The sequence below is a fragment of the Quercus suber genome, unplaced genomic scaffold (genome assembly GCF_002906115.3).
Source record: "Quercus suber isolate HL8 unplaced genomic scaffold, Cork oak 2.0 scaffold_25, whole genome shotgun sequence".
In the NCBI taxonomy this organism is placed as follows: domain Eukaryota; kingdom Viridiplantae; phylum Streptophyta; class Magnoliopsida; order Fagales; family Fagaceae; genus Quercus; species Quercus suber.
The window spans coordinates 823,600-834,873 of NW_027069490.1; the positions used below are offsets into that span (position 1 = coordinate 823,600).

Below are 11,274 nucleotides of genomic sequence, written 5' to 3' on the forward strand. Positions count from 1 at the left end.
AAGGAAAAGACTTCTACTCCAAGGAAGAAAGGTCCATACTATAAAAGCCCCAATACCCTCATAGGCCGAGGTACGCATAATTAACCCCTCTCTAGCACTCTAGAGTTGAAAGAAGTTCTAACTTGACCTTCGGAGGGTATTTGGCCGGCACCACACCGGTGCTCTCTGCGAGGTCCTTTTCTTTTTCACTGTGCAGGTGTTGTCTTTGAGCGTACACGCGTCGTGCAACTCACTGGTGAGATTTTCGGCATCATCAGATTTTTTCTTTTCTTTCTTGATGCAAACAATCGGATTCTTATATATTTGATGGAGATAGAATTTTATATTGGTTTATGTAAGAAACATCCACTTGGATATATGAAACAATGAAATATGGCATTTCATTCTCCAAAGTTGAATGATGGTTACTAAATATGGTGGTATCTTATGAATTAGAAGGCCACACGCTGTAAGGAAAGAGGATCTACACACTGTGAGTGAGATATTACACGCATTTGATACATAAGTTAGATAGATATTTTTATTTTATGTCACCATTATAAACGCACAGTTACACATGTAAGTGTGGTTACATGGGTAAGGTTGGAAGCAAATTCTTCTAATTTTTTAATGACCGTAATACATACCCTTTAAATATATTCAATATTTATCTCCTTTTTCTCTCCTTATTTTGTTTATGTGAGAGAGAGACCTGTATAGTGTATACAAAGAAACAATTTATATATATATATATATATATAATAGACCATGACAAAATTAGCTTTTAAAGATATTCAATATTTTCCCTCTTTTATCTTTTTATTTGTTTCTTTTGCGTAAGCCTCTTACTATGCTAACAATATCTTGATTTAATTACAATATTCAAAATGATCGAAAATAAGTATTTCCATAAGGAAACACCAGAAGGTGCCAACCAGTTGAAACTAGTTGTAGGATTTAAAAAACAAAAAACAAAAACATACTCAAGGGAGAAAGAATGAGATTTGATAAGGATATATATTGCATCCTTAACTAGACAATTACATAGTTGTATATTACATTGTTTGTGAGTAATTAATTATTCCCTTAGAGTATAATAATGCATACTTCCATAATATTGTATCATTTTTCATTGGTGGCACGATTATTAAAAAAAAAAAGTAATTCATTGTTGGCACACAACATTGTCAATGACTTATTGTTTTTTTTTTTTTTACTAAATAAGTCAAGAGTCACAATATTTTTCACAATTGTTAACATGATCTATTGTGATTAGTGAATAATAAAAATAGAGTTAATGATGAGTTCTAGTTAGTTCAACTAATAAACTCTCTTTTTATTGAATAAAGAGTCTAGGTTTAAGTCTTGTGTATACCAAAAAGAATTTGTGGGGCCAGCTATACAAGGAGGTATTGGTAAATTTGTAGGAATTGGGCCTGCGGCCCAGTGGCCCAATCCGAGGATAGCAATCCGTCCAAGGATGATTTAATAAGGGCATGATACGAATAATATAAGAAGAAGAGCTGAGGATTGCAAATGAAAATCCAAAATGTGTCCGAGGAGAAGATTCACCTCAGAACGATAGTCTAAGGTGGATGTAACTATCTAGTTACCTTGGATAGTCCATAAGGTTGTACTGTAATTGAGAAACAGATATGGGATAGTGGAGGCAACAAACATCTTCTGACACTGCTACCTCCACATTAAATGCTTCCCAGCTAACTCCAGCTAACTCTCTGGCCGCATTAATGTGGAGGTGATGCCTGAACAGTGATCAAGTAGCCTTATAATTGCTGATTGGGGATTCTAGAGAGTGGGAGATAGGACATAAAGGAGTTCCCAGGATAGAACCTACACGTGTACGGCGAAAGCAAGGGGAGGAGCGTAGTATATAACATGAAAGGGGATAACATTATAAAGGAGGTTTGGATATAGGGAAAATTGGAGGCTTTTCCTATCAAATAGAGCTAGTTCTTTCACCCACTCTCTAAAAAATTTATTGTTTAGGTTGTTGGACCATTTTTCCCTCTCATTTCTAAAGGCTTTTCCAAATTGAGTTCCTACAATTGGCGCCGTCTGTGGGAAGAACTTGATCTATTTCTAAGGAAAGGCAAGTGCAGCGGTTAAGATGGAAGAGGGAGCACCGCAATAACCTGTGGTGAACCCACAATAGACAGATGTTAACCCACACCAGGTAAAGTCCAAGGTGTCTCAGCATGATAATCCGTTGGTAGTCCATGAACAAAGGGGGGATTGCGAGGGAAGTGTGCGGACAACCCACACTGAGAGAAGTCATTCTCGAGGGAAAAACCATATTTCCCATGTAAAGAACGACGAGGACATGCAACGTGATATTAACAAATTGAAAAGGGAATTGTGACACGAACGACGAAAGCGTAGGTCTCACCACTCCAGGTAATCTTCTGAAGAGTCCGATAACACTAGTTATAGGCGGAGGTCGAGAACTCCGCCCAGTGAATCTTTTTCCTATGATGAGGGGTACTGCAGACAAGAGAATAAGAGTCTGCCTCGCCAGGGTTTGGGGAATGACGCCCTGAACAAAGCTTTGAGTCAAGTTTCAAAATCACCCTTCACGCGACATATCAAGGATGCAGATCTTCCTCGGCGATTCCATCAACCCACATTCACCATTTATAATGGTCGAACGGATCCAGTGGAGCATGTCAACCATTTCAGTCAAAAAATGGCTGTTCATGCTAAGGACGAGGCCTTGATGTGTAAGGTTTTCCCATCTAGCCTGGGCTTAGTGGCGATGAGATGGTTCAACAGTCTGAGAGCAAATTCCATTGGCTCCTTTGAGAAGCTCACCCAGGCTTTTAGTGCTCGCTTTATCACCTGCAGGAGGGTCTCTCAACCCTTGGGATTGTTATTGTCCATGTCTATGCGTGAGGGGAAGACCTTGAAGGCCTATTCTAATAGATACTGGGAAATGTTCAACGAAGTAGATGGGGCCTACGATGACGTGGCCATTAATACTTTTAAGGCTGGCCTACCAATCGAGCATGATCTAAGGAAATCCTAGACTGGTAAACCTGTTACCAATGTGCGCCAGCTTATGGATCGGATTGACAAGTTTAGAAGGGTAGAGGAGGATCAGATACAGGGTAGAGGAAAGTCCAAGGTAGTCCCTCAAGAAAGGAGGGATTTCAGGTCGGACCGGTATAACAATAACCGGCCTCAGAAGGATTTTTGGGGGCAACCAGGATCTGCTAATTCTTAAGTGGTTAATGCCGTGATCCGAGAACCGGTGCAACGGGTTCTAGGGATGGCAAAATGTACCCGACCCGCGGGTACCCGGCCCGACCCGACCCTAATAGGTCGGGTTTTACCCGACCCATTTAACATTAGGGTTGGGTCTGGGTTTTCATTAAAAAACCTGAAGCGGGCTCGGGTCGGGTCCGGGTATTAGGCATACCCGGCCCGAACCCGACCCGTATATATAATATTAAAAAAAAAAAAAAAAACCCTAAGTATAAATAGTCATTTTTCACCATCAGACCCATTCTCTCACCCTCTCATTCTTTCCCAAGCCGCCTCCCATTCTCTCCCTCACCCTCCCCTCGCTCTCACTCTCACTCTCAGTCTCACTTCGCCGGCGCCGTTGCTCCTTGCACCTTACCTCACCGGCGTCGCTCCGTTCTTCACCTCGCCAGGCCGAACCCCAAATCACCAGGTCTTTCCTCCCTCCCTCCTTCAGCTTGCCGCAGCCTGCAGACGCCGCTGCTCTTCCCACCTCGCCAGGCCCTCCTCCACCTCACAAGGCCGCAACTCTCTCATCTCCCTCACCTCGTTATGGCTTTTGCAATGAAAATCGTTCTTTTTTTTTTTTTTTTTTTTTGAAAGGATGAAAATTGTTCTTTTTGTTCAAAGAATCAAATTTGTAATATTTAGTTTTAGTGCTATTTTGGTTGAATAGGATCGGCTTGTTTGATTTAATTTTGTAGGGTCTTATTGTTCAGACCTAGGGTTTGTATGTTAGTTCTTGTTTTTACTTTTGATGTGGGAAAATATTGTAATGAAAAAAAAAGGGTTTTCGATCTGTTGGTTGCTGAGAAAATAATGGGTTTTGTTGGTTTTCGATTGTTCAAATCTGTTGGTTGCTGGAAAATAATGGGTTTTCTTGAGTGTTCTTTTACCCTCCTGTTTGGTTGCTGAGAAAATCAATCAGGCAAAATTTTTTTTTTTTATTGGGCCACAAAATGGGCCTTGAAGTACCACGGCCCAACGGGGCCCATGGAGCTCGCGGGGCCTGGCGGGGGCGGGTCCAGGCTCCGGGAAAAAAATCCGTTAAGTAAACGGGCCGGGTTCGGGCCGTGGGTCTTAGCCCGCGGGTCGGGTCCGGGTATGAAAAAACTCGGCCCGAACCAGACCCGTTGCCATTCCTAACGGGTTCTGGAGAAGATAAAAGACGAGCCATTCTTCAGATGACCCAATAGAATGGCAGGGGATCCTGCGAAACGTAATCAAAATCTCTACTGCCAGTATCACCAGGATCATGGGCACACTACTGAAGATTGCAGAAATTTGTGGGATCATTTGGATCAGCTGGTCCGAGAAGGAAAGTTGACCCAGCTTCTGCACCATTCCAGTGGCCGAGGAAGTCAGGTAGGTTCGACATTTCGGGGGGATGCTTCTTCAAGACCCCCCCTTAGGTACGATACACGTTATATTTGCTGCCCTGAGTAGAACCGGATCTTGTCCTTCAAGGGTAATAAATGTGTCTCATTGTTTGGATGAGGGATCCAGTTCAGTGCCGAAGAGAGCCAGATTGGAGACATCGCTGGTTTTGGGCTTTTCAGAAGAGGATAAAAGAGGAACCATACAACCACATGATGACGCTTTGGTGGCTACACTTAGAATCAGGGGGGATGATGTCAGGAGGGTGATGATTGACGAGGGTAGCGCAGCCGAGGTGATGTATCCCAACCTGTATAGGGGGTTGAATTTAAGACCCCAGGACCTGACAGCCTATAGCTCCCCGTTGGTGAGTTTTGAGGGCAGATCGGTCATTCCGTTGGGCATGATTAGATTGCCTGTGCAGACTGGCTTAGACGTGGTGGAGGTAGATTTTATCGTAGTAGATGCTTTTTCTCCGTACACTGCTATTTTGGGTAGGCCCTGGCTACATACTTTGGGGGCTGTCTCTTCTACACTTCATCAGAAGGTGAAATATCCATCGGGAGGTCAGGTGTTAGAGATATTAGGGAATCAAACCATGGCTAGGCAATGCTTGATAACGGTTATTCAACATCGGCCAGAGGCAGATATTTCAACCACAGCTGAGAATGATTTATAGCAATCAAAGTCTCCAACAACCCTCTTCAGCATATCTGCCGGGGGAGTGGAATGTGTAAATTTGGAAAGGGTGAGTGTTGGGGATGACCCAGAAAAGTTCTTTCAGGTCGGAGCGTAGTTGCTTGTGGCGGAGAAGGAACAATTAGTTGAAGTCCTTAGGAAAAACATTGATGTGTTTGCATGGAATGCTTATGAAACCCTAGGGGTGGATCCAGACTTCATTTGCCATCATTTGAATGTTAATCCCTCTATTATTCCAAAGAAACAACCACTTCGGCGTCCGTCCAGAGCACATGCCGAGGCAATCAAGGACGAGGTGACCAAGCTCAAATAGGCAGGGGCTATCAAGGAGGTGTTTTACCCTCAATGGTTGGCTAACACGGTCGTGGTGAAAAAGATAAATGGAAAGTGGCGCGTATGTGTTGATTTTACGGACCTTAATAAGGCCTAACCAAAAGACCTTTTCCTTATGCCCCGTATAGATCAATTAGTGGATGCAACAGTAGGCCACCCTCGGATGAACTTCTTGGACGCCTTCCAGGGCTATCATCAAATCCTACTGGTATTGGATGATCAGGAAAAGACCAATTTTCTCACTCCCACTGGAAATTGTCACTATAAGGTAATGCCCTTTGGCCTGAAGAATGCAGGGTCTACTTACCAACGGATGATGACAAAGATGTTTGAGCCACAGTTGGGCAGAAGCATCGAAGTCTATATTGATGATATGGTTGTGAAGAGCAGAGTTGTGACTGAGCATATGGCAGACCTTACCAATACTTTTGAGATTTTAAGGAAACACAAATTGAGGCTGAGCGCATCCAAGTGTGCATTCGGAGTGAGTTCGGGGAAGTTTTGGGGCTACATGGTGACTCACCGAGGAATTGAGGTAAACCCCAATCAAATCAGAGTCATAAGTAGCTTGCAAGCACCTCGAAATCCCAAGGAGGTCCAAAGATTGACTGGGATGACCGCTGCTTTGAATAGATTCATCTCCAGGTCGGCGGATAGGTGCAGACCTTTCTTCCTTTTACTCCACAAGTGGAAGGGGTTCGAGTGGATAGAGGAGTGCGCCCTGGCATTTTAGCAGCTTAAGGAATATCTATCTCGGCCACCTATTATGTCTAGCCTCGAGGTGGATGAGGTCCTTTTTTCTTACTTAGCGATAGCCACTTATGCGATTAGTTTCGTTCTGATACGGGTAGATAATGGCGTGCATCGGCCAGTCTATTACGTGAGCAAGTCACTTCATGAGGCTGAGGTATGTTATCTGCCGTTGGAAAAGGCCATTTTGGCAGTGGTACATGCTACAAGGAAACTTTCCCATTATTTTCAAGCACATATTGTGGTCGTCCTCACTCAGTATCCACTTAAGGCAGTGCTTTAGAGTGCAGACTACACTGGTAGGGTTACCAAGTGGGGCACAATTCTAGGAGCTTTTGATATTAAATACATGCCTCATACCTCTGTGAAGGGACAGATTCTCACCGATCTGGTGGCCGAGTTTGCTGAAGGCCCTGAAGAAATAGAAACAAGTCCATCGAACATGGATGAAAAATCAATTAGCCTTATCTCCGTGCAACATGCCTCACCCTAGAAAGTGTATGTGGATGGAGCAGCAAACCAGGGGGGGTCAGGAGTGGGGCTGGTTCTGATGTCTCATGAAAAGGTCGTTATCGAGAAGTCTTTAAGGTTGAGATTTTCAACTACTAATAACGAAACAGAGTATGAAGCTTTATTGAATGGGATGGTGATGGTCAGGAAACTAGGTGGAAAAGCAGTGGAGATTTTCTCGGATTTTAGACTGGTCGTGGGTCAGGTTAGAGGTGAGTTGGAGGCTTGGGACACCAGAATGCAGGAGTACTTGGGCCAGGTTAGACGTAGGCAAGTAAATTTTGAATGTTTTGAAGTAACCCATGTCCCTAGGAGCAAAAATGCCCATGCGGACTCTTTGGCTACCTTTGCTACCTCCTCGACGCAAGACTTACCCCGAGTGATAATGGTCAAAGATTTAATCACATCCACCCCAATAATGGGAGACTCGCTCCAGGTTAATCAAGTCAATTCGGCGCGCAGTTGGATGGATCCCCTATTGCTATTCCTAGAGAAGGATATACTGCTCGAAGACAAATCAGAAGCTGAAAAGGTACGAAGGAAGGCTCCTCGGTTCTAGCTGTCTGAAGACAAAAAGTTATATAAACGCTTTTTCTCTGGGCTATATCTGCTTTGTGTACATCTCGAAGCATCAAAGGCATTATTGGAAGAGCTACATGAAGGGATTTGTGGAAGTCACACCGGAGGGAGGTCTTTATCTCACTGGGCAATTATTCAAGGTTATTAGTGGTCAGATATGCAAAAAGAAGCGCAGGAGTTTGTTAGGAAGTGTGATCGGTGTCAAAGATTCGCACCGAACATCCATCAGCCGGGAGGAGTTCTTAATCCACTTTCTAGTCCTTGGCCTTTTGCTCAGTGGGGCTTAGACATCGTTGGCCCTTTCCCTAAAGCGGTAGGAAATAAAAAGTATCTGTTGGTTGGCACAGACTATTTTACGAATTGGGTCAAAGCTGAGCCTCTGGCCAATATCAGAGATGTGGATGTCAAGAGGTTCGTCTGGAAAAATATCATTACTCGATTTGGGATTCCTCAATCTCTCATCTCGGATAATGGTCTTCAATTTGACAGCAAGGCTTTCAGAAAGTATTGTTCCGATCTGGGGATAAAGAACAGATATTTCACTCCGGCCTATCCACAGGGAAATAGGCAAGCCGAGGCTGTCAACAAGGTCATAGTTGGTGGGCTTAAAAAAAGATTAGATGATGCAAAGGGAAGGTGGGTGGAGGAGCTGCCACTTGTCCTCTGGACATATCGAACGACACCTCGACGATCGACAGGGGAAACCCCATTTTCAATGACTTATGGGGCTGAGACTGTGATTCCTCTCGAAGCAGGTTTTCCCATCCTAAGGACCAGTACTTTTACCTCGGATGGGAATGATGAACTGTTGAAGAAGAATCTAGACTTGATAAACGAACAACGAGAGAATACGATGGTTCAATTGGCCTACTACCAACACAAGCTAAAACAAGGCTATGATGCAAATGTCAGGTTGAGGCCGTTAGCCCCAGGAGATCTGGTATTGAGAAAAGTCTTGGGAACTACTAAAAATCCAACTTGGAAAAAGTTGGGGCCCAATTGGGAAAGACCATATCGTATCACATCTGTAGCGGGGATAGGTGCTTATTATTAATAAGAGCAATTCTGTTTTATTAATGTAAGCAACCTAAAGAGGTATTATTATTAATAAGAGCAATTCAGTTTTACTTCCACTTACAATTTGTCCTAATTCTGCAACTTGTGCTTTTAAGTCTATTGAAATATTAAACAGAAACTAAGTTATGTCAGGTTCTCGGACCACAAATTTAGTGAAAATTAATACACTATGACATCCTTTGAAGTATTAAACAGAAACTAAGTTATGTCAGGTTCTCGGACCACAACTTAGTGAAAATTAATACACTATGACATCCTTTGAAGTATTAAATAAAAACTAAGTTATGTCAGGTCCTCGAACCACAAATTTAGTGAAAATTAATACACTATGATATCCTTTGAAGTATTAAACAAAAACTAAGTCAGGTCAGGTCCTCGGACCACAAACTTAGTGAAAAATAATACCTTTTCGTATCCATCGAGGTGTTAAGCAGAAAATAAAGCACGACAGATCGTCCAGACAACAAACTTAGTAGAAGTCAGTGCTTCTTAACTGGGGTTCGTGCAATTAAAATAGTGTATCAAAGCAAATCCCATGAGCATCACTTAAAGCATTCTAAGGTGCCCAGTATCTCGCTGGTTGAAACATCTTTAGAACGTCTTCTCAAATTTGGACACTTTGTAATGGATTAGAAGCAAGCCTCGATAAGGTAGTGAAGTTTATGATTAAGGTCTACTCCTTTTTCTAACTAGTACACCTAAAGTTAAGTCTTCCTTTGTAGCATCAGATTACCTTCTCAAGCAATCATATAAAAACAAAGAATATTCGCACAGAAAATTGCATAAGTGACAAATAAAGCAATAACATTTTACATAAATGTAATAAAATAAAAAATATACATCACATTCCAAATTTCTTTAAAAGATAAATAAAATGAAAAATAAATAGAATTTAACTAGATCAATTATGGTTTTAATTTTATTTGGAGCTTGGGTTAGGGAGTTTTGCCAGTTGCTTGTGGAGGAACATCTTTTTCCTTCTCCATTTGAACTCCTCCAGCAGGCAGAGTGGTTGAAGCTAAAGCCTGTTCAAAACTTTGAGAAGCTGCTCCATCTTTGGGCCTCTCACCTGCCTTGTCCGAAGAGATGTCTTTAAAAACTTCAAGCGCTTTGGGTTGCTCTTGTTGATTGAGAGGGGGAGGATTCTGAATTTGGGTTTCTTTGGCCGAATCAGCAGCTGTGGAGGATGCATCCTGTGGCTGAGAAGAGGGGCCTAAAGCTCGTATAGCTGGAGGGAAGTAAACGTTCTCTGGTCTCCTCAGCTCGGAAGAAGGGTCAACACCAGCTCGGTTGAGAGCCTCTATCCAAGTCTGGGCACAGTATACTCGGCATACAGCTAGCACCTCAGTTTTGAATTTCTCCTCCGTTTCAGCTACACCGATGTCATACTCATCCTGCTCAGCTTTATCTTTTTCTTTTTCAGCCTCGGCCTTTGCAGTTTCTGCCTCGGCTTTTGCCTTTTCAGCCTGGCCTCTGAGCCTCTGGGTTTCCTCCAGTTGTTTCTTCAGATTTGATATTTGTTCCTGGGAAGTTGCCAGCTAGTCAGTAGCATCGCACAGACGCTTCCTCTAATCCTCAGCCTGCCTCTGAGTATTCTTCAGAGCTGACTTAGCACTCTTCTGAGCGTGTTCTTCCTCGGCCAACTTCTTTTTCAGCTGTGCATTGCTTTGTTCAGCAATGGTAAGTGTTTGCACAGCTATGGCCTGCATCTTCCTCGCATCATCTAGTTGCTGGCCATAAGAATTAGTGATCTCCTCCATCCTGAAAGTGGCTTGGACGGCCTAGAGGAAAGGGAGTTAGAGATGCAATAAATAAAGTTATGTGCAGGACATTTATAATTAAAGAGGCAGAGCAAGAAAGATATCATACCATGCCTAAGTATCTCTTAGCATTCAGGAAAACTTCGTTCTTCCTTATGCCTCTCAGCTCTGTCATATCCTTGGGGAGCAGGAGGGTTTCCTCTAGGGTTGAGGTGACGTGGCACCCAATTCCGCCATTGAAATTCCTAAGGGATGCATCCTCCCTTAGGAGCTTACCGCCGAGCATGGGTGCGGGGAGCCAAGCCTCGGGCTCCGAGGACGAGGTGGAGGTCTTTCCTGCGACTCGTTGAGATCCAGGGCTAACCTTTTACTGCTTCGGAGCTCGTTGAGTTTCATCTTCAAGAGTCAGGCGGGACCTCCCGGCTTCCACCACTTCCTTGTCTTTTGAATCCCTCCTCCTCTTCGGATCAGTAGGTTCGATCACAGGTGGTTGGGATGGTTGATGAGGGGGAAGAGGAGATTTGGGAGGAAGGGGAAGCTTGGGTTGAGTTGACTTCCCCAGCGCACCCTTCCCAGGCTGGCCTTCGATCACATCTAGCAAACTCCTTTGACTTTTCCTCTGGATGCCCATTTCTTCAGAAACTACCTCGGGAGATGGGGGTTGATTGAATACTTCGAATTCGTCCACCGAGTCCAACAGTTCTACGAACCCCTCTGAAGATTCTCCTTCTTCTTCCTCTTCTTCTTCTTCTTCTTCTTCTTCTTCCTCTCTTCCTTCCTAAGGAACAGGGTGCGATGAAGAAGCCCCCACAGAGGGTGTGGCCACGTGTAGCGGCTCTATAAAAGGAGTCCCTTCAGGGATCGGAACGCCTTCAGGGACAATAAATCCTTCAAAAGCTACACTGATACAGTGAAACCGAGGATCCTTAGCCTTTATCACATACTTGGG

At 43.6% G+C, this 11,274-nt stretch overlaps 1 protein-coding gene across 1 annotated transcript; it reads left to right on the forward strand.

Moving 5' to 3' along the window:
* Positions 1-4,437: 4,437 nt before the first annotated feature.
* Positions 4,438-5,296, forward strand: LOC112017463 (uncharacterized). The gene is made up of 2 exons (XM_024049914.1): positions 4,438-4,605; positions 4,739-5,296. Exons 1-2 carry the CDS (start codon positions 4,438-4,440, stop codon positions 5,294-5,296), a joined length of 726 nt encoding a protein of 241 aa, XP_023905682.1.
* The last annotated feature ends 5,978 nt before the right edge of the window (positions 5,297-11,274 follow it).